The 26484-nt window shown below is 52.2% G+C and overlaps 1 protein-coding gene across 1 annotated transcript in view; it reads right to left on the reverse strand.

The window, feature by feature from the left end:
- Nucleotides 1-767: 767 nt before the first annotated feature.
- The window catches only part of IUM83_12543 (uncharacterized protein), a gene marked incomplete at both ends in the record, with an annotated part of 57514 nt that continues 31797 nt past the window's right edge, over nt 768-26484 (reverse strand). The window contains 3 exons of the mRNA XM_067937175.1: nt 768-925; nt 14649-14702; nt 14773-14796. Of these exons, the coding sequence (XP_067785363.1) occupies nt 768-925; nt 14649-14702; nt 14773-14796 (236 nt within the window). The remainder of the gene's footprint in view (nt 926-14648; nt 14703-14772; nt 14797-26484) is intronic.

Consider the following 26484-nt stretch of genomic DNA (forward strand, 5'->3'; position numbering starts at 1 on the left):
AGAAGTATCATGAAGACCAATGTGCAGAGTGGAAGAAGTTCCAAGCTGTGAAGACTCGCGCTCGTCAAGGTACACTGGACCTTCCGTCCGCTATCCGGAATCAACTACTGGGTAGGGACGTCGATTCTGGGGAACAACAGTTAAACTAACAAGCCCGCTGGATGGGGATCCAGAACGCGTCGGGCTCAAGACTACCCCGGAATTGTGTGTCCTAGTGTATATTGGACCAGAGTTGAGGAGCAAGCACCAAGATAACCATCAATGCATGACTGTGATTTCAGAGGAAAACGACAAGTACCTATCCGATCAACAGCGTTTGGAGCGGTCTCGGTTGGAAGAAAGTCGTCTGGGGGATAATAACCTCCCGAATTCCGACTGGGGCCCGGCCAAAGGTACGGATGGTGGAAAGAGCACAACCCTGAGGACACCAAGAAAGTGGCGATAGTGCATGGTGCTGTGAACAATTATCGAACGGATATCCTCCTGGACTCCGGAGCATCTGTTAACATGGTGAGTTTGGACCTTGCGCGTAGGCTCAAACTCCGACTTAAGTTTTGCAAACAGCTCCGGGTGTCTGGACTGGGTGGTGTCCCGACGGTTATCACGGCTACTACCGAGGTGAAGAATTACCTTGGGACCTCGCGTGGTCTACATTATGGAACTAACGGAAATTACGGAATAATACCCCGGGCACTATTTAATAGTACCCCTCACAAAATCTCGAAAGGTTACTCTGTATTACCAAAAGGTTACATCGCTACCTTAGCTTACTCGTCGATCAGTGCAGCATCATCAAGAGCGTCGTGCAGCTCGTCCAGGTTAAAGTCGTCCATATCCTCGTGGTCCTCGTCAGCGGCTTCCCAGCTTGTACAGAATTGCTCACCATACACGTCGTGCTTCGCAACGTGCCAGTCCAGGTAGCTGTCTGCAAACCCAGCAGCAGAGAGTGAGTTAATGACAGTGTTGCTGTCAGTGAAGTCAGGTGTAACAAGATGACTGGTCATCAGAGCAGGGTAGGGTACGTGAGTTACTGTAGGGTTACTACCGGGTTACTCTGAGAGGGTACTATTTGGGTAGAGGGTATTAATCGGGAATTTCCGTTATGGGTCGCGAACATTGGCGAAGGTGTGGATGTGCTTCTCGGTATGAATTTCATGTACTCGGCTGGGGTTCGATTGTGTGCTCAGGAAGGTTTGGTCAAGCTGCCGGACGAAGAGACGGTACTGTTAGCTGGCCGGACTGCGGACCACATGGGACGTGGCCTGGACCTGGCCGTCACTCCGAAAGAGATTCTGTACTTAGCCCCAGGTGAGGCGGCCGTCGTCCGAATTGACTACGGTCAGAGCAATCCGCAACGCGAAGTCGTTTGGGCTGGTCGAGGTGACCGCTGGGTTACGCAGATTATCTATGCTGCGAAGTCCTGGCCAGTTGCTGTGAAGGTGGTCAACATTTCGGACAAGACAGTCTGGATCGACTCTCGAACGGCAGTGGCCCGGGTTGTGGCGTTTGGATTTTTCCCGACGGCTGGAAGGTTTGTCTGTCCGGGATTATGGAGGTATCGAGAATGGCAAGTGATGATTTATGAAAGTACCAACTCGAGGGAGCTCAGAGAGCGTGAGGAGCAACTCGCTCGAGTGCATCAGAGTTCCGAACCACCGTGTGTCCAGACTCCCGATTACCCGTGGCCCACGAAGTTACTCACTCGGTCACCAGTGGACTCGGCGCAGGTGCAGATGGTGCGCGTACAGCCTAAACCTGGCGTGAAGGCGGAAGGGCGTTGTCCGGATCAGACTCCTCGACTTTCGGAAACCGAGAGTTCCGGAGCGTCCGAAAGAGAATGCACGGTTCCTGAGGCTGCCCCAGGTGAGGTACCCGGACCAGGCGAGAATGTTGAGAATGCGAGCTCGGTGTCTGAAGTTGTAAAGGTCCAGCCGGAAACTATCGAAGATCCTGAAAGGAGCCCGGATGAAGACTCTGGTTCGGACTCGGACGAGTTTTATGACGCGATCAGTTTTGACGATGAGTGTCTGACCAAGTGCATTCCGGAAGTCCCCGTCGAAGTCGAGTCGAAGGTTGAACGGAGTCCTGGACGATTGTCTATTCCGGTCCGAAGGCTCGAAGTGGAGTACGAACGGTGCATGTAGATGAGTGCGGAAGAGCTGAACTTGGAACAGCCGTGTACATACACGAAGGTAGTGAGTTACTGGCTCAGCTGCGCGACGAACTGGCCATGCTTCCGGAACTCCAAGAGCTGAGACCAAGGTGTGATATCGAGAAGGCCGACGTTGGAGAACCATGACGGACTACTTCGACCGAAGAGGAGAAACTTCGAATGCACCTGAGGTATCACCACAAGATATTCTTGGGAGACGGGAATGCTGCCCCCGCGCCGGCTCGTGGTGTGTGGTGTGTGGTGTGATCTAGATGTCGGTGATGCTAAACCAGTTGCTCAGCGTCCGAGGTCAATCGCCCCACACTTAGCGATCAAGGTCTACGAGTTGCTGAAGAAGCTTTTGGAGACAGGACTGATAGAACACTCCGAATCGCCGTGGGCCTCCCCGATCGTCATCGTCCTGAAGAAGAACGGCGTGGACATTCGGATGTGTATCGACTACCGAGTGGTGAATGGATTCATTCAACTGTCCAATTATCCTCTGCCTTTGATCGACGATCTATTGATTGGCCTTGAGAGTGCAATGTGGTTTATGAGTCTGGACATGGCAAGTAGATTGTGGGCCATCCGGATGACTGAGCGTGCGAAGCTGATCTCGGCCTTCGTCTGTCCGTTCGGGCACTTCCAGTGGGTTCGGATGCCGTTTGGACTCAAGAATGCTCCTCTCGTCTACCTGGCAGTGATTAATAACTGCCTGTGGGGTTTCGTGAGACTGTCCCCGGAAGAAGAATCGGAGGTGGACCAAGATGTTCTGGACTTCTTGGGTTTGGACCCGTCCAGGAGTGATTCTGAAGACCAAGTGTTGGCGTTGACGGATACAGCGACGGTGTTCCAGAGGAACATCCCTGCTCCAAACAGCATGGGTCCGGTCTTGGGACGGAGCTCGTACATTGATGACATCGCACATGGCGCGCCCACCTGGGACAAGCTTTGTGAGGATCTGAATGCTCTTCTATTCCGCTTGCGCTACTGGAACTTTTCTGTGAGTCTCCGAAAAGTGAGTTTGGAAAACTTTCGATTCCATACCTGTCGCACGAAATTAGCGCGGAGGGGATTCGGGCAGTTCCGAAAATCGCTAAGGGAGTTCAAGACCTGCCATTCCCGAAGACGTTGAAAGGAGTACAGTTTTTCCTTGGAAGTCTGAACTACTATCATAAGTTTATTGAAGACTTTCCGGTAGTGGCTGCAGTCTTGTACGAGCTTTCAGACGACCAAGTGCAGTCCGGACGAGACCTCACTAGGGCCAAGGCTGCGTTCGAGATTCTCAAAAAAAAGATCGTTTCGACCCCACTGCTCCGGCATCCAGACCGGACAAAGCCGTTTGATATTATCCCGCATGCCAACCGTTGGGCTTCTTGCGCGGTCCTCGGTCAGGAATACGATGGAAAGATCCAACCGGTGCGGTTTACTGGACGAGTTCTGAACGACGCTGAGCTCCGATATCACATAGCTCAGGAGGAGGTGATTGCTGTGCTAAGAGTCCTTCAAGTCTTCCGAACACTTCTCGAGGGTTGTCGCCTGGAAGACTACACTCGGCACTCAGTCTTCAAGTGGACACTCCAGTCGAAATCTGCCGACGGACGCTGTGTTCCGTGGGGAGTTATGCTCTCACACTGGGACATCACCGTCCGGAAGGTCCAGAAGGATGAAGACGGTCTGGCGGCTATCATGGGAGTTGGGATCACCTCACGTGAACATTTGGACGAAGTCGCAGAAGCCCTGATACCTGCCAAGGGACGCGTCCGGAAGCCGCCAGTTCTCAGTGTGGAGATGCTCGACGATAGCTATCAGGGCGTCGTCCTGAGTTTCGATGGTGCGGCCAAGACGTCGACTCGGCGAGGAAGCTGCGGATGTATTTTCTGGCAGCTCCCCTGTTGGAAGGTGCTCGAAGCCCGAGGTTTTATTCTGGACGACGTGACAGTCAACGATGCGAAGTATCATGGATTCCTGAAAGGAGTCCAGATGGCGCTCGACCGTCAGGTCGAAGACTTGGTATTCTTGGATCGTGATTCAACAAGTCCAAGGTCTCATCAACTGTCACCAGCCGAACCTCCAGAAACACTTGGCTGAGTGTGAAGTTCAGAGGGATAAGTTCCGGATCTTGCGACTGATCCATGTTAAGCGCGAGTACAACCAAGCTGCCGACTACCTGACGTCGAAGACGCTGGTGCTCGGAGGGTCCTGGACTGTTCTGGATTCCGAAGAGTGGAATCACCTGGAAATAGTGTCGAAGATCGCAGAGAAACTGATGAAGCCAAAGGTGGTCCATCTGGACGGAGACCCATCTCCGCGTCCGACTTCGGTCCAGATGGAAGTTGACGCAGTGGCCGCAGACTCACAGTCCGCGCCGCTCTCTCATGCGGCAAGCGTCTTTGCCGCGTTGACAAGGTCGAAGGCCAGGGATGCCGGGCGTCCGGATCTGGGAGTTGAGGACACTGCTCTTCCTGGTGACGGTGAACCTCAGCGACCCATGGGTCCACTCGAGTATCAGGCCGAACGGTGGAGACGTATCAGGACGCACCAAGATCAGGATGCCTACTTGTCCGAAATCAAGTCGTTCCTGAAAGGGGATATCGACAAATTCTCGCCGAGAAGGCTCCGCAAGATTGCCAAGGTGGCGGACTTGTTTGCGTTAGATGCTCGGGATGTGGTATACCGTCTGGCCCGATCGACTCGAGACCGCCCTCGCGACTTTGAAGATGAGCCGAGACTGGTGATTCCGGAATCTCTGCGACCAGACATGCTGCACTACGCACACGAGGATTTCCAAGGTGGTCACCAAGGTATCACCCGGGCGTACGAGAGACTCCGTTCGGAATTCTACTGGCCAGGGGTGTACGCTGATGTTGAGCGCTGTGTCAAGGAGTGTGTCGACTGTGCAAGTGGCAAGGGACGACCGCCCAACGAAGGACCGTCGCCCTGAAATATTGAACCCAGACGTCCGTTCGAAGTTGTCTCGATGGATTTTGTCACTCACATGCCGGAGTCCGAACGTGGAAACACTTTTCTGCTGTTGTTCCAGGATGCGTTTTCCGGATTCGTGATGTGTAAGCCCATGCGGTCGACTACTGCTCAAGACGTCGCAGAGGTCTACGAAGAGTGTGTCTTCCGGAGGGTTGGAGCGAGCTCCATGGTCCGACATGATCAGGACCCCCCCCCTTCATGAGTGAGGTCTTCACACGGTTCAGAGAACTTCTGGGAAGCAAGCAGCGAGCCACTCTCGCTTATCGTCCGAAAGCTAATGGTCAACAGGAGCGGTCCGTCCAGACTGTCGTTCGAAGTATCCGAGTGTACATTGCTGAGGACCAAAGTGACTGGGACCACCACGCGGAGAGGCTCATGTTCGCTCTGAACACGTCGTTCGATGCCACGCGTCTGGATACACCCTTCTACCTGTTGCATGGTTGGGACGCTGTCTGCGATGTTGGGTCCGAAACCCTCTAGCGTTCCGGAGCGGACTGCCTATGAGTGGCATCGGAAGCTTCAGCGGCAATATAGCTATGCGCAAGCATGTGCTGAGGATCTGCAAAAGAAGGCGAAACGCCAGCGTTCGGAGGTCCAGACGCAGAAGTGGAAAGAACTGTCCTCACGACTGAAGTCTGGGTTCGAGAAGGGAGATTCGGTCTGGCTGTACATTCCGAAAGTCCAGCCAAGTCTCAGCCGTAAACTTGCCCACATGTGGCATGGCCCCTTCCGGATTGAGGAGATGCACGACGACTTGAGTCAAGCTCAAGATTGATGACACTGGGTACCGGGTTAATCCCTGGGTTCATGTCAGTCGACTTAAGCCGCGTGCCCTCCTCCCGAAGCGTCCAGTCGGAGAGGTCGAAGTGTCCGGAGACGATGACTTCGACGCGGCCTTACTTCCGGAGGACAGCTGGGAGCCAGACTCAGAGCGTGACGAGTATGAAGTGGAGAATATTCTGGACCTCAGGTGGTCCAAACGGACCCGAACGTCTAGACGCACTCGAGAGTACCTCGTTAAGTGGAAAGGGTACGACGACCCCGAATGGTTGCCCTTGTCTCAGCACCGTTGTGGAGCATTGCTGTACGCGTTCAATCAAGGTGTACGTGCACGAGCCCGGTTCCAGACGATGCAGGCTGGGGACGATCACCCCAGAGCCTAGTACATGTCTGAACTGGATCGACTGCGTGGATGTGCCCCTCGACGGAATGTGGTTTGAATCGATAGATTTGCGATGTGAGTTCAGATATGATATTTCGGAGTTTCAAGTGGAGAACGAGTGGAGAGTTTTGGAAAATGAAGCTTGGAGTTTGAGAGTTTGGGGTTTCAGGACTAAGGTGACAAAAGATAAGAATGAGGAAAAGGAGAAGATGTATTCAAGAGGAATTACGCAGAATGAGTGCGGACGCTACGCCTGCGACTTGGTCCGGAGATTAATCTTCGATCGAGTCACGCTGTCCGGCTGGAATCAGAGTACGGCGAACATCTTCCGGCAGATGGGCGATGCGCTCGTCGTCCGAAGAGCAGAGCCCCATTCCGTAGGAGCCGGCTCGCGAGCATCCAGAAGCTCCATCTATTCCTTCAGAGTGTAGTGGACGTCGGTTCCAGGCTTGGTGTGGTCCCGACTCATCAGGATCTAGTAGCAGACACGTTTGGGAAACTTCCAGATGCCCGGCTCGTTCCAGATGGAAGCCGGGACGACCTTGTCAATGTGCTTCTCCTTGGTGGCAGCCCGCTTTCTGACACTCTCATGGTTCTTGCCACGCCGGAGGCTGAGCTTCCGGACAAACTTGGAGTCGCAGTCCCGATCCAGCACGATCCAATGGAGCGCATGCCAAAACGCCTCTGCATTGTCTTCCATGAAATCGATCCAATCTTCGATTGCCTTGATCGCACTTGTGCTGAGACTGGAACGTCGGTGGAAGAAGAACTCCGCCCGGCGCTCGCCTGACATCTTGACCCAGGGATGTGTAGCCAGGAATTCCTTGAGCTCGTCGGGTTGACAACGGTCTTTCAAGATGTCCAGATCGTGTCGATTTGGCTCGAAGTCCGGAAAACCCAGCGTCTGGAACGGTGCATGTGCGGTCGGACTACCGGGCTTCATACGGACGCCAAAATACATCCATGACACTTCGTTCGGGCCAGGTGACTCAATCAGTCGTCGCTCTTTCGCCGTCAATTTGGCCGGACGCTTGGCCGCGAGTGCAGTCGGGCCTCCAGGGTTCCGGCGTTTCGACTTTCCAGATTTGGACTCCGACTTGGTCCCGGACCTGGACTTCTTCCTGCCCGACGACTTGGACGTGGTTTCCGGCTTGAGCTTCTTGGGCGTGCCCGATTCAGCTGAAGATTGACTTAGACGTCGACGCTTGGAGGCTCGCTTAGCAATGCTAGGAGGGATGCCATCCGGAGAGCCGTCACCATCATCGTCTACCTCACCGTGATCGGATACTTCGCCTGCGTCATCATCCCCGTTGCCCCCGTCATATTCGTCGTCGACACCGTCGTCCGGATCTTGCTGAGGGTCGTATTCTTCGTCCTTGTCTTCAACCTCGTCATCGTCGTCGTCCTCGTCTTCTTCGAGCTCGGCCACGTCTGGACTGAGACTTGGGAGCGAGCCATCCTATTCTGGAACATCGTCGTCGACCTTGCGGAGACTGTCCAGAGCAACCGAGGCGACTGACAGGTAACGACGCAGCACGTGCTTAGTCCACAGCGCAGTATCCAGACGGTGCCAGCGCATCATCGACACGAGCATGGCCACTAGGTGATACAGGGGGAACCTCGAGTGGAGGCACTTGTCCTGATTGATCAAGTCCAGTGCATCCGGGAATTCCAGACCATCCTTCATCAGAAGCTGGAGATCTGGACGCAAGTCCTTCCAGACGACTGGATAGTCCACCAAGTGCGCCCGGGCCTCCGCGCTCGACAAAGGCAGAGGCGACTCCTCTGGACGGCACCGGGAGTTCAAGTCCGGAACCCAGTCCGTTGGGAACTCCTGTGCCTGGTCCGGGGCCACCTTGCTCGACTTGGACCTCGACTTGGGAAGAGACTCCGCTTGACCTGAACGCTTGCGTTTGGACCTGGACGTCTTGGACGGTGAACCCTGCGACAAGTCGATGACAGGACCCGGCGGAGGAGGCCCACTCTCCTTGGTCTCCTCATCCTCGTCCGCAGGCGGGTCCAGCCGGACGAAGCTTGGTGCCTGGAATCCCATATTGTCGTTGGCCATGACCGTAATGACAGTCTGCCACTCTGGAGGGACTGGGGTTCCAGATTCCAGATGGTCCAGGAAGTCCCGGAGCCTAGGCCAATTCATCATGACCGTCGCGTGCGCGTGGAGGAAATTCATCACATGAGCCGTCCGGAGACGCAGTCCTAGGGACCGTGGAGTCGGGGTCGGTCGAGACGCCCGCGCGACCTTCAACTCCGCTTCCAAAGCCTTGACTTGAGCACGCAAACCTCGGACGTCGATCTCCGCTCCTCGATCAGAAGTAGGAAGTCAATACGTGCTTGAGCCATGGCCGCGTTCTTCTCTTTCTGGAGTCCTCCACTTTGGAAACCCAGTAGTCTGCTTGGAATTGCTGCGCGCTTGAGCCGAAGAACTTCCTCCTGAAGTTCGATCTCCGACTTCACTGCTGTGTCCTGTTCCAGTCAACGCTTGGTCATGTCGTACTTGGCTGTCACCTTCCGGAGGAGGGACACCGTTCCGAACGTTCGATAGGCCAGTTGCTTGGCGTCGAACTGAGACAGGATGCTCGCCAGCTCGCGCTTGACCCGGAAGCTCTTGAGTTGGGCCGTGAGCTCGGACTCCGAAAGCGGATCCTCGCGCGGAGTCAGGATGAAGTCGCTGATGACGTCGTCCTCCTCGAAGAAGTCATAGAGGTGGACCAACTCAGTCGCCCCCAGACTCTCCATCTGGACCAATGCCTCCAGACCGCCGAAACCATCTTGCAGGAAGGTCCTGCCGTCGTTGTGTCTCTCGGTTGCCGGAATCCCGACAACCCGGACGGTGGCATCTGGAGCCTCCCCTGGCGCGATGTCAAACGCCGCAGGCTGACTAGGCGTGGAGCCCTGCCCGGACGAAAGCTGATCCTGCGCTTGGAGAACCTTCGCTTGCTCTGTGTCGAGCGTTTGAAGGCTCTTGGGGACCGCGGCACCTGACCCTTGTGGCTGATTCGCCGGGCTCGAGGCTTTTCTGCTGGGTGGAGGCGTGGGCGCCTTGTCCTTGGACCCGGAGTCCGGAGTCCCCCCTTTCGGGGTGGGCGGCTGCCACTCCATCTCCTCCTCCTCCTCCTCCTCCGCCTCGCTCTCATCGCTCGAGCTACGAGAGGCGCTCGGAGGAGGTCCCTCGCCTACGCCTGGTGTGGCGGAGCCAGCCCCGACCGGGGCGCTGCTCGCAGCGCTCGCTGCAGGCGCGACCACCATCGTCTTGTTTGGCTGACGGGAAATCGCGATTTGGCTGCGTTTCGATGAAAGAAGTTTCCGATTGACGTTTTGCGACCCGATTGGCTGATGCGACATGGGACAAAAAAGGGAGACCACTTCCGCGAGCTGGGCTACCTTGCCGCCCTCCGGACCACTCCGGCGTTTGGACATTTTCGTCCGCCTTGCTACGCGTGGTCTCATCACAACCTATAAGTTCGGGAGTAAATTCCTCTATGAGAGATTGGGATGAGAGGGACGGTTGACACGAAGCGGCTCCAGAAAATTCGCCCAAGTCTCTGCTCAGTGGCCCGGCCAGCGACAGGCCCGTAAGACATGCGACGGAAGAGCACAAGAGAAGAGCGAAGACACAAGCGAGAAATAAGGCACAAGCAAGTCCAGACAGAGAGCCGAAGAAGATTGCTCAAGATCGTCCAGACTCCCGCCATAGTGAAGTCAAGTCAAACTCCAGACTCATTGGTCTCCGGACTCCGGACGCAGGATTCCAGACACCAGGCTCCAGACGAAGATCTTTGATGGGCGACCGGTCGCGCCCTGTCCCAGCCTGATTTGTACCCAGAAAGACCTTCCAAGTTTCAAGTATACTCCGACCAAGATGTTAACGACCGACCAAGACGACCGACCATGATATGTTATGCACCGACCAGATTCCTGCCCTATCCATGACCTGCTCGACACGCGACATGATTACGCCACGCCCCGACTATAGTGAAACCAAGATAAAAGAGCTGATTCCAGAGAGAACAGTAGATACAGAAGCCTAAGAAAAGATAATCAGAGAGTTCAATTTGCCAAGAAGGGCGCAAGTGCTTCCCCGTCCCCAGGGACGAGGTGTGCTGTCAAGTAAGCGAGAGGAACAAGCCTCGACCGGAGGGATTAACCCTGCCGGCGGCCCTAAGCTACAAGACCTGCGTTTGGACGCGTCGTGACCGCGAATACCGCTCCCAAAGGCTAAGACCAAGTTAGGCGGTGATCGGGCGACGCGCGCTCCGAGGTGACCTGTCCTATTTCATATTCCAGTTGTTGGTCCTTCGTTCGGAGGTCCCATTTCATATTAACTGCGTTTCTAGGAGGTTGTGTGTAGTCACCCCTAGAACCGATTGATTGACTACTGTGTGATAGGATTGTATATTGTCTGACCGGAGGTTGTTCTCCTTTTTTTTTTGGAGTTGAACGTTTGGAAAGTCTTCCGCCTGGAGCTAATTATCTCCTTGCGGGAGCTGGTGCGCGTGATTGAAGGGTGCTTTCGGACTCGACCGGTGGTCCGGAGGAAACTCCAGTAGACCGGTGTACGGGCCCCCCGCTCAAGGCCCCCCAAAGCATAAGTAGCGGCTGTATATTTGTATATTAACTCTCTGATTTTGAAGGTTTGGCTGGAAGGATCTGCTTGTGATCTCAACCCCAGTCGTGGAGACCTACGTTTGAAGTAACGTAAGCGCTCTACACCCAAGACCTTATCATTGTGAAGACAACTCACCAGGTGAAGTTCGTTCTATCGAAGATAAACGACACCTACAGGGATTCACAAGGTCACACGCCACCTCCGTTTGGAGCACCTAGTGCTGCTATCGGATTCTGACCCGATTGGGAATTCCGGAAGGAGGAGTAATTCTCCGGACGGGCGGCCCCGTGGCATCGTGCTATACACCTGGGCGGCAAAAGGCACTCACCCGCCTCGCCACACAAATGCGGAGAATTGACGAATAATCAATTCAGAAGATTGACGTGCGGAGACCCCGCGCGTCTAACCTTAAGGGGGGGGTAACGGGGTTACACGTACAAGTGGCTACAAGCCACTCGTGATTTTAACAGATAGGATGTCTGTTAAAAGTTTTAGATACTTCCTCACATTGGTGTAAGTCACACCAATGGATACATTGAAGTGGGCCACCACAATGAGTGGTCCACACCTACCCAAAGATCCTATTGGTAGAAAGCAGCATCATTCTACCAATTAGAGACGTGCATATTGGCGGGGCTCTGACAGCCAGCCGCTGTCAACCCCTTTCATAGATGATAAACACTTTTAGCAGATTTAGGAGGAAGATCAATTTACAAACAATACAGTTCTCATTTTACCTAATCTAAGTCACTTGGAATCATTTCTTACTTAACTTATATTTGTGTATTCAAATATAACTAACCTAAGTAATTACTAAGTGCTTACGCTTCCTCATACACGTAGCGCAACGTGTAAGCAAAAGTAGTGAGTCAAGTTAGACCCACTACTGGGGGAATGAGCAGGAATAGCGATGCGCACAAGGATACATGTGCTATGGCCACGACGACAACAAAACTGTGGAGAAGTAGATTCCGGAAAAGTGGCGATTGGAAGTTATCAACAACGAGACGGATCTCGGCGTGGTTGTAAAATCGTGAATGTGACACCGGTGAAGCCAGATCAGGTGGATCTGGTGATGCGGGTGGAAGGCTATCAGATGTGTGTGGCGTCGAAAGGAGACTACTGGAAATACTACAAGATGACACAGAAGATGTCTACATACGGCAGAGGGCTAGATCAGCACTATCCGAGATGGTTAGATCCAGATCACACGCACCCATGTGGATCCAGATCCAGATCACATATACCCATGCGGATCTGGACTTCAGATCAAGATACTCCGGATGTCGGCGGATCTAGATCCAGGACTCAGGCGGATCTGGATCTGAGAATCAGCTCCGGATCTGGGAATCAGGCGGATCCGGATCTGGCTGGTCTGGAACTCAGTGGGTGATCTGGCGATTACAGCTCAACGGAGGAAACAAGCGACGATGCAATGAAGGTAGAGGTGGTCCGTAGATCTGGCAGGTACAGATGGGAAGATAGTTCGGATGGGGTGATAGGATTTTGGGATAGGATTGGACATAACCATAAATCAGAGTCGAATTTGCCTGGAAGTGCTCAAGTGATCTGAACTCGCGGCGGGGAAACGCATATTGGCCCCGCTCGACGTACGTTGTGGAGATTGGATTTGCCTCCACACGCACCCCAACACTGCCAAGCGCCAGCAAGCGGCCCTCACCCCCCAAAGAGTCAAATTTGCCTTGGGCAACGCGAGTGCCTTCGCCTTCGCCAGGAATCGGGAACGACATTGGTCCGACAAGAAGTAACAAGGTATTGGGTAGTAGATCTAGTGTTGGTTGAATAATCTGGATAATATATATTGACCAGATCAACCTTCCTAGTGAACTCCCTACAAGTGTAGTTCCCAGATCACCCTGAGTTAACTACTTGGCCGGGTGGATCCTTCATTCTCAACTACCCTGATCTCGCTATAGGAAGCCGCAAGTACGACAAAGGGCGACCTACCAAGTCGCAACAAACGCCAACAACACACCACAAGGCAACCACTCGGCAGGATCCAGATCCAGACCGCCAGTTCCAAGTCGGGAATCACTTAATCTGGACCAAGAACCACGAGCAGATCGAAGATTTCCGCGCTACTCCACCGGATCCCCGCGTCTCGCCAAGACGTTCCTACTTCAACAGTTGGGCTCTTCAGAAGTTACAAGAGGAGCACGATCCAGCGCTACCAACGGGTGCACAAGGTGAGGGATTCAGCACTGATCACGGATCATCGGAGTACCCCTTCCGTTAGTCGGTGTCCGGGCGCTGTTGGAAAGTTGGATCTAGCAATCTCGCAGAGTTTGCTGATCCCGCTACACCACAAAACACTTCTATTGTAGAAAATTTATCGCGTTTTTCTATTTGTTATCTAATTTGCATCCGTAGCTGCACTAAACTTCGACCTGTTTGCCGTACATGCAGTATTTCCTCTAGGTACACATTCTCCTGAAATTTCCATCCACGTTTCCAATACTTGCCATCCTCATGGGTGTAGATGCAAATGAGAATAAGCCGGATGAAATCCATTACAGCCGCAAAAATACTGGTAAACCAACGTAAATGAAACGTATCGTTTTACTTCATTAAATCATTTTTTCATATCTGTTTTTCGACCATCTATTAGTGAATTTTAGACTGCACAAATTTGATCGAGAATTGTAACGTGTGGCGGTAGACCTGTAGGTTGAAAAACACTGTCTAATCCATCTGTCTTCACAACCGAGCTCAGGTGAGCGATTAAGGCAGAATCAGCAAATAATGGTGACTGGAAAAGGGTATGAATTTATTGGAGGTGTTGGTGAAGGAAGTCCAGATGACAGATAACCGAGGCTAGCGCAAAATTCTGCAAAACGTGCAGCAGACCGAGGTAATCCTATGTAGTGGGCCTACTTTGGCTCACTACTTTAGCTTACACGTTGCGCTACGTGTATGAGGAAGCGTAGGGGTTTATTAATAATTTGAATTAATTATACTTGAGTCCACAAGTATAATATAAATCAAATAAAACACCAAGTAGGTAGTTTAAGGTAAAATGAGAACTGTATTGTTTGTAAATTGATCTTCCTCTAAAATCTGCTAAAAACTGTTTATCATCTATGAAAGGGTTGACAGCGGCGGGCTGTCACAGCCCCGCTAATATGCATGACTCTCCTGGGTAGAAAGATGCTGCTTTCTACCAATAGGATCTTTGGGTATGTGTGGACCACTCACTGTGGTGGACCACTTCAATGTATCCATCGGTGTGTCTTACACCAATGTGAGGAAGTATCCAAAACGTTTAACAGATAACCTATCTGTTAAATTCACAAGTGGCTTGCAGCCACTTGTACGTGTAACCCCGTTACATCCTAGGAAGCAAAGCCGATTTGCCTTATGAACTGCTTCGTTGCCATCAGTAAAATGAGGAGGTAAAATAGCGAAATCAGACTTCAAAATCCGTAGACAGCTAACTGTTCGTCCAACGAACATATCTCCAGCTGCATCATGCCTTAAATACCAGTCTTGAACCGCTCCCATGGCCCATCCAGCTCTGAGATGAAGTGCAACCGCCGGAGGACATGCTGTGGACTCTGACGAACAAAATGTAAATTCCCCTTTGCGCATGGAGTGCGTTCCGATTTCATTAGCATCCACATCGCGGTGGACAAGCTCAGCTGCAATAGATGGTGTCTGTAGCACGCGTGCTAATACTTTTCTGAAGCGTTCATACTGGTCATTACCTGTAAATAGATGTGGAGCTTCGACGTCAACACCGTATGAAGCCCAATGCAAGCCTATCATATCAACATTTTAGTTAGACCTACCAAATTATTGTGCGCATAGTCATTCAAACATAGTTATTACCGAGTGCGAGAATGGAGTAGATTTCTGGAGAGGTTAGATTCGAGTATACGTGTTGTGAGTCTCGAGGTCGGGAGCCCCGTTAATCGTTTTTCATGTGCGCGAAATACACATAAAGAGCATCCTCGCGCCATTCCAAATGCCCATAACATATAGATGCCGTGTTCGCAGCTCGTGACATCAAATTCCAAGACATTATCATAAATGTCCTAGCAAATATCATATCCCGCAAGGAACTAGTAAGCCTTCACATGGCAACTTGCTTGTACAGATTCAGAGGCATTGGGTCCTTTCTATTGATTTGACAACGCCCCTGCCCGATTGCTTCGGCAACCTTGCACTGAAATCCCTTGAAGTGACTGCTCAGTTCATGAGCAAAATTACTAGGCATCACTCGATGACAATCTTGGAAAATATTATAAAATGCTGACTGATGACCAGCGTACGTAGAAAAACTGTGATAGAATCCTTTAGCGACACAATCCAACTCATGTAGTCACGTTCCGTTATCTTATCAAAACGAATAGGAGGATTGTCAGAAGCCGAAGCCAATGCACGTCTAATTGATGTTTTACTACTGATACCGCACTCGTTAAAAAACCTTCGTGTGCAAACGCGGCTGGAATGAGCTACGGCTTGTTCTTAAACATCCACATGAGAAATCGGATTGTAGAACCCTGACATGAAACACGCGACTTCACAGAGATTGGGTTTGCGCGCGCAGCAGTGACTTCTTCTTCCAGGCCGAACAACCGGCTGTGCTCTGCCCCCTCCATCTCGTTTAGGAATGAAAAGTCGCGTGAATCTTGTGTAGGAAACGCATCCTGTAAATTCTGAGCCGTGCGTAACCGATCGAGCTTTATATGAAAAAATATATGGAATACCATTTTCGCTATTCAGAATTCGTAGGACGTCCTGTCCGGTAGATCTCTGTGTCATTTGCCTTCTTGTCCAGTATATTACGGACAATTACAGAGATCTTCAGCATTATTTTGAGGGTCGTTTCACCATCCCACGTCTAATATTAGAGGGGTTATTAATACGCTCGAAATTCTGGCCGGGTTACAATTCGTGGTACAAGCGTTTTTGGCCACTAGTGTGCAATAGTACGGGGCTGGGTTTACAACAGCGCTTGGCACACATTACGGAAAATGTACAGCCCATGCTTTCAGTCGGAGGGGGTGAAACGATTCTCAAATCTAGCAGGAACGCTCAAGCTAAATCGACCCCCGTGGCATTTAAGAGCCATGGACAGCCCGCAGACTCAGCCCCATGGTCCTAGTTGGTCCTACGATTCCCTGGTTGACGCTGGGTCAGTCTTAAGCGGGCTTTAGCGACCGATAGATCTACGTTTGGCAGGAACTCTGCCACTTACTATGGACTTCATCCTTGAGCTGGACAATTCCAGGAGGCCCAGACCGCGATCGCGTACGCTGTCGTCGCCGCTGTGGTCTAGGGCTGGGAGACCCCCTGCTGCCAGAGTTGGCACCAGTAGTGCACCTTCACCCATAGGATTTGTAGCAGATTTGCAGATGATGACACCCGTCCCACAAGCCAAACATGTTTGGACATGGTCCACCACGTTTGGGATATTTTATTTGTTTTCAGTATACTCCTTTCCCTAACCATGTTTGCAAATATGGGCTGTAGGGCCAGCCTTAATATTATGATGTTCCTGCCTCATGTCAAGAACTGTACTGTACTAATACTGTGTAACCCAGGCACCAGTGCTGCGAATTGTACTGTCCGTCAAAACTGTCGTCCGATCGTTGCGAAGCGACGAGAAAGCTCTCGTCCCAACGCTATTGATTTGCAAGGTGTCGGCCGCTCTTGTTCGGCACAACGGCCGACACCTTGCAAATAAATAGCGTTTCGTCATGCTTCCAGCTCCCAATACACCCAATCCACCTCTGGTTGAGTGCCACCGTTATTTTCCACTAGAAAAGAACCGGGCACTTTGTGAATACATGTATTAATACCGTAAACCACGGGTTCTCCACAACGCACGGCCTCTCAGGTTTTCGGCAAAAACGGTGCAGAGGTCAGATCTATGAGGGTGACACAACGTCTTATCTTAATATTTGTATGGAAAAGGCTAAGCATTTCTTGAAATCCGCAAATTACTGTATGCGATGACTGGTCACGTTAAATTTTTGCGCCGTAAAAACTCATAATTTGCCAACAAATTATATAGGACGGGAACTTTTTACCCGTGTTTACGGTACACGCCTGTCGAGCTGGGAAAATGCCTTTTCTACTCCATCTCTAATTATTAATTAATTAATTAATATTAATTAGATTAGTAAGTAATAGTGTATGTGCTTACTAAGAGCACAATATGACCTGTTCGTCGTTCCTACATACGTAATATGTACATGTACTAGTACTATGTAGAACATACTTTGTACATATAGATTCGGTACGGTGTAATAGTGCTGTAAAAATCAGGCGAGTGTGCGGTCATTGAGAACACAGGACTTTGGCCAGCACGGCTTCGAGATCTACACAATAAGCGATGAACAATGATAAGAATTGCGAGCCTTCACTCGGCACGTACACGATCTGTGCGTGTACACCGGTACGATCGACCGCATTGCGTTTCGCGCCTATTGTAGCTCCGACGGACAGTACGCTTCGCACAACGTCGAACACTGAAATCCAGACCAACTGTCCACTCAGTGTTCGATGATGTACCATGTCCTATCACCGGATGTTTTTGCGTCGGGTTCTTTGGGCAGCAAGCAATCCTTGCGATGTTCCCACCTGTACATTACACCTACTTGAACCTCAAGTAATTAAGATTCAGAACTGCTGGGCTCGGATAGAAGAAAGGATAGGTTGAGTAGTGCGTTGTGTCGTTTTTCCATGTTCCTTTGAGTATTGGAACGACCCCCGACGAGCTCGAACCCGAGTTCATTTCCGGTTTCGCCTCCTACCTCCAACAACAAGCTCAAGCGGCTGCAATGAAGTTCCTGGCCCAGACCCTGACGGCGGCGGCGCTCCTCGCATCTGGTGTTGTCGCGCTCCGAGACGGTATAATGATCAGCGAGACCTACGGCGGCCCGCACGGAGACAAGTACTCGGACATGGACAAAGTGAGCCCAGGTCAAAAGGTTAAGTCCATTACCATTCGCACTGGCGAGCGCGTGAACGGCGTCGGCATCAACTTTGTCAGCCCCGAAGGGACACCAAACGACCTGTACCACGGCGGCGGCGGCGGCGATGGAAACACCCTCACCCTGGGCGAGGGTGAGTATGTGACGGGCATCGAGGCTCACTGGGGTGAGTACCACAGCCACACGCGCGTCCGGTTCATCCAGTTCACCACCAACATGAACCACAGCATCTCTGGGGGGACCCGAGCGACCAAGATTGGAGCTGACCACGCTGAACCCGGCTATCAGTTGGGTGGGTTCTTTGGTACCGATGGAAAGGAACTTGACTCGGTTGGTGCTATCTGGACGAGGATTTCCACTGCTCCGGTGACCCCTGCTCCGGTGACCCCTGCTCCGGTGACTCAGCCGCCATCGGTAAGCTCGTCTTAGCTGGCTGTCGGACTGTCAGTTCATTTCAGGCAGAACCTTGCACATGACAGATCTTGCTGTGAAGGTGCTGCCAGGTTAGTAGGGGTGGTGGCACTTGAGCTACTGCTGGTGAGTGCGTAATATGCATCGAACTCCTGCTTTACTCCACTCTAAAACTGCAGAAGTACGGACTTACAAGTCAGCTGTGACTACCACAATATATGTATTCACGCTCCATAATACTCTCAGAATCACATTTTGTCCTTCCAGTGCGACCTCATTTCAAGGGTTTGTTGGTCCTCCATGGATATTGCTGACCTCGCTGGTATCGTACTACTACTAAACATGTACTGGTGGTTTGGCTCGCGCGTGGTTACCTCTCGCGCACGGGTGAGTTGCCGCCATCGTAGCGTCTCGTTTGTAGTTGTGTGTGGGCTAGCATGTCGCTTTTGTCAACACCAGGTTGGCGTGCTCGATGATATCTGATAAGTGCCCTTCAGGGAGAAAATAATTTTTATAAAAACTTTTTTCACGTTAATGTGTGCAATTCATGTCAGTTGGATCGTGGCCTTGGGGAGTTGGTGCCCATCAAAGTTGGTACGCTTGCCCTTCGGCAGCTCTTGGCGGAGGACCTCGGGTCCCTTCTCAATATTGTAGTGGTCAAGCTTCACGCGTGACGCATACGTCTTGGATCCTTCAGAGCTCGCGGTGCTCTTCATCATCTTGTGGAAATTACCGTACGGCGTGCTCTCATACACGCCCTTGGATCAAAGCTTCACGTCCAGGTTGACTGCGCGGCCGGCATACTGCCCATTCATCACAGGACGATCTCCTATGTTTTCGTTGGACATGTTAGCGCCTTCCCGAGCGATAGCGTCCTCTTCCTCCCGTCGGCGAATTACTCGCTTCAATTGAGTCGTCCGCTTTGACCCGATGGTTCAGGAACTTGGCGTCGCTCAGCGGTTTGTACTCGGGTTCGATAATGACATCACGAAAGAGCCCGCCCTTCTTGTTAGTTATGTCCTGCTCAACTCCAGTTTTTCGTGTACCTCCTTCAAGAAAAAATTACCATCCTATATCGCAAAAAAGCTAATTGATCGTGAGAATCAACGTAGTTTGGTCGAGGACTATAACGTCGACGCTCTATCGCAGATTCGAGTATTGCCCTTCTTTCTTCCTTTTCTGTCGCTGCAAGTTCTCGGCGATGGTTTCGGCGAGTTTCTTTTCTATTGCTTTCCGCTCCTTCATGTAGAGCTCGTGTTTCGTGGCCATGCATTTCTACATGAAGGCTTCATCAGCTTCCCGTCATGGAATGAGACGAATGCTAAGCTTTTACCATGTGCGTCTCCTTTGACAGTGCTGAGGCGGTCATTTTACTGCTGGCATTTGTAGACGGGGAGACCGTCGACCGTGATCTACGACGCACAGCAATGATAAGTAAGATACGGCAGCTTCAACAACGAAAGAAAATAACCGTGCTCAGCCTACTTCGACGACAGAGACGAGCTGCTCAAGGCACTTTGACGGAGCTCTTCGAAGTGCTCCGAGTTATGAACTCGGATGTTCATGCTGGTCAAGCGAGTATGGCCTCTTGGTTCCACGACTGCAGAACAGCCAAATGATCAGCATGCCCGAGGTCTTGAACGTTCCGGGGTCAGAACGTGAGCTAATGATACACGTGAAGCGCTCGAAAATAGCCGATGGTCTAGCCAAAGCTGACGTCGCTCTTAGCAACCTCTGAAATAGTACAATGTCGAAGTCCTAGCTGCATATGAAAACAATCAATAAGAAGACATCAACAAGAATCCACACTAAGTTAGCGTTGTAGCTATTGCATCAGCCTTCGTGGCAGCTGAAATGCACTAATTCGCAGTTTTCGTCTCCGGATGCCCCGACAAACGAATGCTACCTATGGCTCGGTTTGCAAGATTTACGGCAAGGCGGTGCTGTCCATGGCAGGAAGCCGAGGCGAACCCAGCTCAAACCTCGAAGAAGCCCTTCGGGGCGCTGTCGTCTGCAGCCTCCCCCTGCGACAGAGGCTGGCAATGCCAGTCGAACCTGTGGCCGTCAACAAGCTAAGCTGATAATTTCCAGCTTACACCGTGTTCGCACTTCGCTTTCGTTGCAGAAAGGCAAAACCCTCGCCTCGAAGCTCCAAGTTGGAGTCCAATATGTATCCTAGCAACCGGCACAGCGCGCAGCCTTCGATAGTCGGGACTTGCAGTGCAAGTTCCACTGCCTCTCATTTCGTCGCCCAAGTCATGCCACGGAAGTAGGAGTCAGCTCACAGTAGGCGGTAAGGTTATATATAACCAGTTATAACCTGGATCGCGTGTGCGTTCCTGTGCCACACAAAGCAGCAGTTGAGCTGGGTAAGGACAGAATTCGCCTACGTGTGTGTGCCGGCGGCAACTATTGCCATGCTGTGTTTACAACAGCGCTTGGCACACTTCTGCCACCGTACATTATTATTATGAAGTTTCTGCCTTGTACGTCAACAACTGTACTGTAGTGTACTAATACTGTGTACATGTAACCCAGGCACCAGTGCTGCGAATTCCACTGCCCGTCAAAGCTTTCGTCCGATCGTTGCGACGCAACGAGAGAGCTCTCGTCCCAACGCTATTGATTTGCAAGGTGTCGGCCGCTGTGCCGGACAAAAGCGGCCGACGCCTTGCAAATAAATAGCGTTTCGTCATGCTTCCAGCTCCCAACACACTCAATCCACCTCTGGTTGAGTGCCATTGTGCTTTTCCGCTAGAAAAGAACCCGGGCTCGTTGTGTATATATGTTTTAATACACGTCTGTCGAGCTCGCGGGTTAGAGGAGATTGCGTCGGGGAGCAAAAATAGGTGCTTATCCGTTGACTGCAAGTTGCCTCACGGTGAGGGTGGGGGACGCATGAGGAGCCACCAATCACAGCACACCAGCTGATGCTTCCAGGCATGGACCAAAAGCGGCATTGACGGTGAAATGCACTCTAGGCGCTTTTCACGTGCGAGCTTTCGAGTATTATTTTTATTAATAGCCATAAGTTGACTGCATTTGCAGTCTGCAAACACCCATTTCCCCCAGTTGGAACGCTTTTAGCTGGCACCATCTGTCTGGGAACAAGGATTTCGCCCAAATGCAGCCGCATTTCCATTCTCAACCGATGGAGCAGCATCGCACATAATTGTGCGATGCGGTGCGGCTGGCTGAGAATGGACCTGTACTGTATTAAAATACGCGCCACAACTTGTGAACAGATCCCATTGTGCTTGTGGGCCACAAGCACAATGGGATCTGTTCGTCGTTCCTACATACATACAGTGCACAATATGTCATGCACATAGATTCGGTAATACTGTAAAGCAAGTAAAAACCAGGCGACTAGACGGTCGTTGAGAACACAGGACGTTGGCCTGTGTTCTCAACGACCGCCAACTTGGCGATCACCGCTTCGACTCGAGCCTCGAAGTTCGAGCCCTACACAATAATCGATGAAAAATGAGGGTACGGTTGCGATGCTTCTGCGTGTATACTGGCACGAGCGAGAACAATGCGGTTCACGACTGCTGTGGCCCCGACAGACAGTAAAGTAATACAACACTTCGAGGGTAGAATGAGAAGAGCAGTACCACAGCACCGCTGCTCGAGTCCACACTAAGCTGCTTTAGAGATCAATAGTCACCGCATAAATTCAGATCAACCGTCCATTTAGTGTTCGATAACGATCCTGTATCACCTGATGGTTTTGCGTCTGGTTTTCACGCAATCTTTGCAAACCTATAGTGTACTAGTAGTGAATACAGATGTACAGTCTGAATTAAAAGTTTTCGAAGGCAACAATTTCCTTGCGCGCGTATGTTTCAGCCGCCCTTTGTGTGATCTGGAAGAAATTATTCATACTATGATTCATACTTCGAAGTACAGAATAGTGTTGAAGTAGGTACCTCAAAAACCTTTATCAGCGATTGCGAGCTTTGTCCGATGTATAATGCATCCTGTATTACTACATGTAATACCGCATTCATACACATGTATAGTGTACGTGAGGGCATCGCGGGGATGACACTTTTTCGTGGGTTTCCCGCACTACAGTATATTAGCCGCTAAACTAATTTAGCGGCGGGGAAAAACGACACAACGAACCAATCAACCTATCCTCTCTTCTATCCTAGCCCACCAGTGCTGAATCATCGCTGTTGTGCAACTCGAGACACACCGAATGTATGGTACGGCGTAGCCGCCAGTTCTTTTGGTACCTACGGTAGCTCGACGAGCTCGAACCCGAGTTCATTTCCGGTTTCGCCTCCTACCTCCAACAACAAGCTCAAGCGGCTGCAATGAAGTTCCTGGCCCAGACCCTGACGGCGGCGGCGCTCCTCGCATCTGGTGTTGTCGCGCTCCGAGACGGTATAATGATCAGCGAGACCTACGGCGGCCCGCACGGAGACAAGTACTCGGACATGGACAAAGTGAGCCCAGGTCAAAAGGTTAAGTCCATTACCATTCGCACTGGCGAGCGCGTGAACGGCGTCGGCATCAACTTTGTCAGCCCCGAAGGGACACCAAACGACCTGTACCACGGCGGCGGCGGCGGCGATGGAAACACCCTCACCCTGGGCGAGGGTGAGTATGTGACGGGCATCGAGGCTCACTGGGGTGAGTACCACAGCCACACGCGCGTCCGGTTCATCCAGTTCACCACCAACATGAACCACAGCATCTCTGGGGGGACCCGAGCGACCAAGATTGGAGCTGACCACGCTGAACCCGGCTATCAGTTGGGTGGGTTCTTTGGTACCGATGGAAAGGAACTTGACTCGGTTGGTGCTATCTGGACGAGGATTTCCACTGCTCCGGTGACCCCTGCTCCGGTGACCCCTGCTCCGGTGACTCAGCCGCCATCGGTAAGCTCGTCTTAGCTGGCTGTCGGACTGTCAGTTCATTTCAGGCAGAACCTTGCACATGACAGATCTTGCTGTGAAGGTGCTGCCAGGTTAGTAGGGGTGGTGGCACTTGAGCTACTGCTGGTGAGTGCGTAATATGCATCGAACTCCTGCTTTACTCCACTCTAAAACTGCAGAAGTACGGACTTACAAGTCAGCTGTGACTACCACAATATATGTATTCACGCTCCATAATACTCTCAGAATCGCATTTTGTCCTTCCAGTGCGATCTCATTTCAAGGGTTTGTTGGTCCTCCATGGATATTGCTGACCTCGCTGGTATCGTACTACTACTAAACATGTACTGGTGGTTTGGCTCGCGCGTGGTTACCTCTCTCGCACTGACGAGTGCAAGCATTTCACCACTCTTGGGATGCTTGTCACCGCCATTCTTTCGTCTGTACCAGAGGTTGCAAACAGAGGTCACGGGTCACCCTACCCGCCCGACTGTGTGCAGATCTGGTATCGGGCACCCGCACCCTACCAACTAGAGGTAAAGCTTTAGGGCCGTTCTTAACGGAGCGGGTGTGCGGTAGGCTCGGTAGGCCCGGGTAGGCTGCGCACCGGCTCTGTGCAGCAGTCGGGACTACCTCGAGGGAATTTTCGATCACGGATCGGTAGGCTCCCTACGCCCTACACGAGGGGGGGGGGGGGTGCGCTGTCCGTGGTAGGCTGCCCAGATTCAGACTCCCCACCCAAATGGATCGCCCTCGAGAGTTGCTGCGCACCATTGTCTAGCCCAGCGCGAGCTCCACTGAACAATCTTCTCTAATGGCAAGCGCCTGCGTCGCTGCAGCGACACACACGGCAATGTCATTCATCTCTTCATCAGTGGACGAACTGCTCCATTCCTCGTCGTCCGAATCGACTAGCTGAGGGAACGAACATACGTAGTATCCGCCACAGGGAGTTCGGGGCGTTTTGTGAATGAGACAATTTCTCGGACACAGGTACAGTCTGGTACAGCGGCCTACCGCCCTACACTCCGTCATTCTTAACGATGACGCGCAGAGTGGTACTCTCTACGCACACCGCCCTCCCAGTCTACCGCTCCGTTAAGAACGGCCCTTAATCTGGGAGGACAGTGTGTGTATAGTGTAATTTCTGAAAATAGGAGGTGGGACTTGGTAGGACTATCCGTTCAGTAAGCTACCTCTGTCTTGTCAGGTACCACCTGTACCTTGCCCGAATCTCTCGCCTGCAGTCGTGAGGTCATCGGTGGCTATCGACGCCAGCTCGACTACTTATGCAACATACAATATAAACTGACAGGCAGAGCTTCGCTATCGCCGAAATTGTCCCAGGTACTGCTTGTAGGTGCCCTCGACCCTTCGCTCCCCCTTTAGGCCCAGAGATGATATGGCTGGTTGGAGTTGTCACTATGTAGACCGTGTCCACGTGCGCGCACAGCCTTCGTGTTCTCCCTTCCAACGGTCTTCTACCGTGGTGCCTGTCGACAAACGTCACGAGTACTACGGTGACTACAGGTTGCTTCGGCTTTAGCTGCTTCCGCGCGACTTCGTTCGACAGTGGCTTCTTCACTAGTGCTCCTCTAGTTGGCTCAAGTAGATGCTAGCTCAGGAACTCAAGTGTATCTCTTCGTTAGCTTGTTGCTGCCTGTACCGGCAGGTACGATGCTCTGGTTGGCGCTTGCTTCGCAGCGCACGCTCTTCCACGTCATCGGCTTGCCATTGACTCCGCAGATCTTAGATTGAGCCGTCTTCTGGGTCCGCTATCCTAGGTCCTGGTTGAGCGTGTCTTTTAGGGCGGGCGATCTTTGACAGCGGCGTTTGCCAGCACGCCTCAGTCGCACAATTGTCACTCATACATGCAATGACATGGCGGTCTGCACTCGCCGTCACCTTGCTCACCCCTTCGGTGCCCTCGCGCTCGCTGGTACTGCAATGCTTCCACGCCGATGCCTGCCGCCCTTGGTCCGTTACGTCACTTTGCTGTTGTATCCTGCTGCCATCGTCGTCAAACACCACACTAAACATCACCTGCTCCCCGTTGTCCATTGTAGACGGTCTCCTTCACGAATCAGCGTGACACTGAAAACCGCTCTGCTTACTCTCTCCCCCTAGCTCCATCATCATCCCCGATGATGTTTCCTTTCGGTGGTCGGACATTATTCACCCCCTCTGTGCTGCTGGCTTCGTCTGGAAGCGTCTGCTACTGTTGGTTCGCCTCGTCCTAGTGGCACATATGTCCTCCCCGCCAAAGTTACTCGTATTCCTGCTGGTTAATCCAGCCACACGCAGGTTTTCAGCTACTTGATCGACTACCAAACCTTTCAACTACAAATTCCAATACGTAACGTCCGGAACGCGTACGGTAACGACGGCGTCGACACTCGCAGACTCGTTCGCCTGGTCGGATCCGCATTCGAATGGGGGCTGAGGCTCACGCCGCACCTATCCCACCGGGTGGCGCGCTGGCTGTCCTTCTTCACTGAATACAACTTCTGTGTCGAGTACAAGCCGGAAAGTTGAATGTGCTTGCCGATGCGCTGTCGCACTGATCCGACTACGAGCTCGCTCATATTAGTCGGGTCACGACGGATCTATATGATCGCATCCGGTTTGCGTATTGTGGCGATGCCAGCCTTGAGCCTCTTGTGCAGTTCTTAGCCGCTGGACGGGACACCAAGATCGAGTGGCTTACGCCTTGCCAACGGGCATGGCTTCACTGCTATGAGTGGGCCGATGACCTGCTCCACTATGGGGTGGAGCCCGAGGATCTCCCCCCCCCGTATTGTCGTGCCAAACAACGAGGACCCCGAGTACGACATCCTGATGGAAGCGCACGGCGCGCCGTCCAGTGGTCACCTCGGCCGTGAGAAGACGTACTCGTCAGTTCTGGTGGTCCCACATGTACAAGTAAGTCGCACCTACGTCCACAGGTGTGAGACGTGCGAGCGGGTGAAGCCTGCTGGTGACGTCTCGGCTCCATTACAAAGCCTGCCGATCCCAGATGACTGCTGGAAGTCGATGTGTCTCGACTTTGCCTTCGGTCTTCCGTCCGATGACCGTGGCAACACTGGTGCTGTGGTTTGTGTGCCGTCTGAGCAAGATGGTCCAGTTTCCACCAGTCCGCGACGCCGTCACTGGTGACGAGGTCGCTCGCCTGTTCATGGACTGTGTCTTTAGTCACCACGGTCTTCCCGAGATCATCGTCTCTTATCGAGAAGCGGTGAGGTGCGGGTAAATTCCCAGCTTCCAGATTGAACCATGAGCAAACGTAGACCGCCGAACGT

This window comes from Phytophthora cinnamomi (genome assembly GCF_018691715.1).
Source record: "Phytophthora cinnamomi strain GKB4 chromosome Unknown Contig81, whole genome shotgun sequence".
Classification (NCBI taxonomy): Eukaryota; Oomycota; class Peronosporomycetes; order Peronosporales; family Peronosporaceae; genus Phytophthora; species Phytophthora cinnamomi.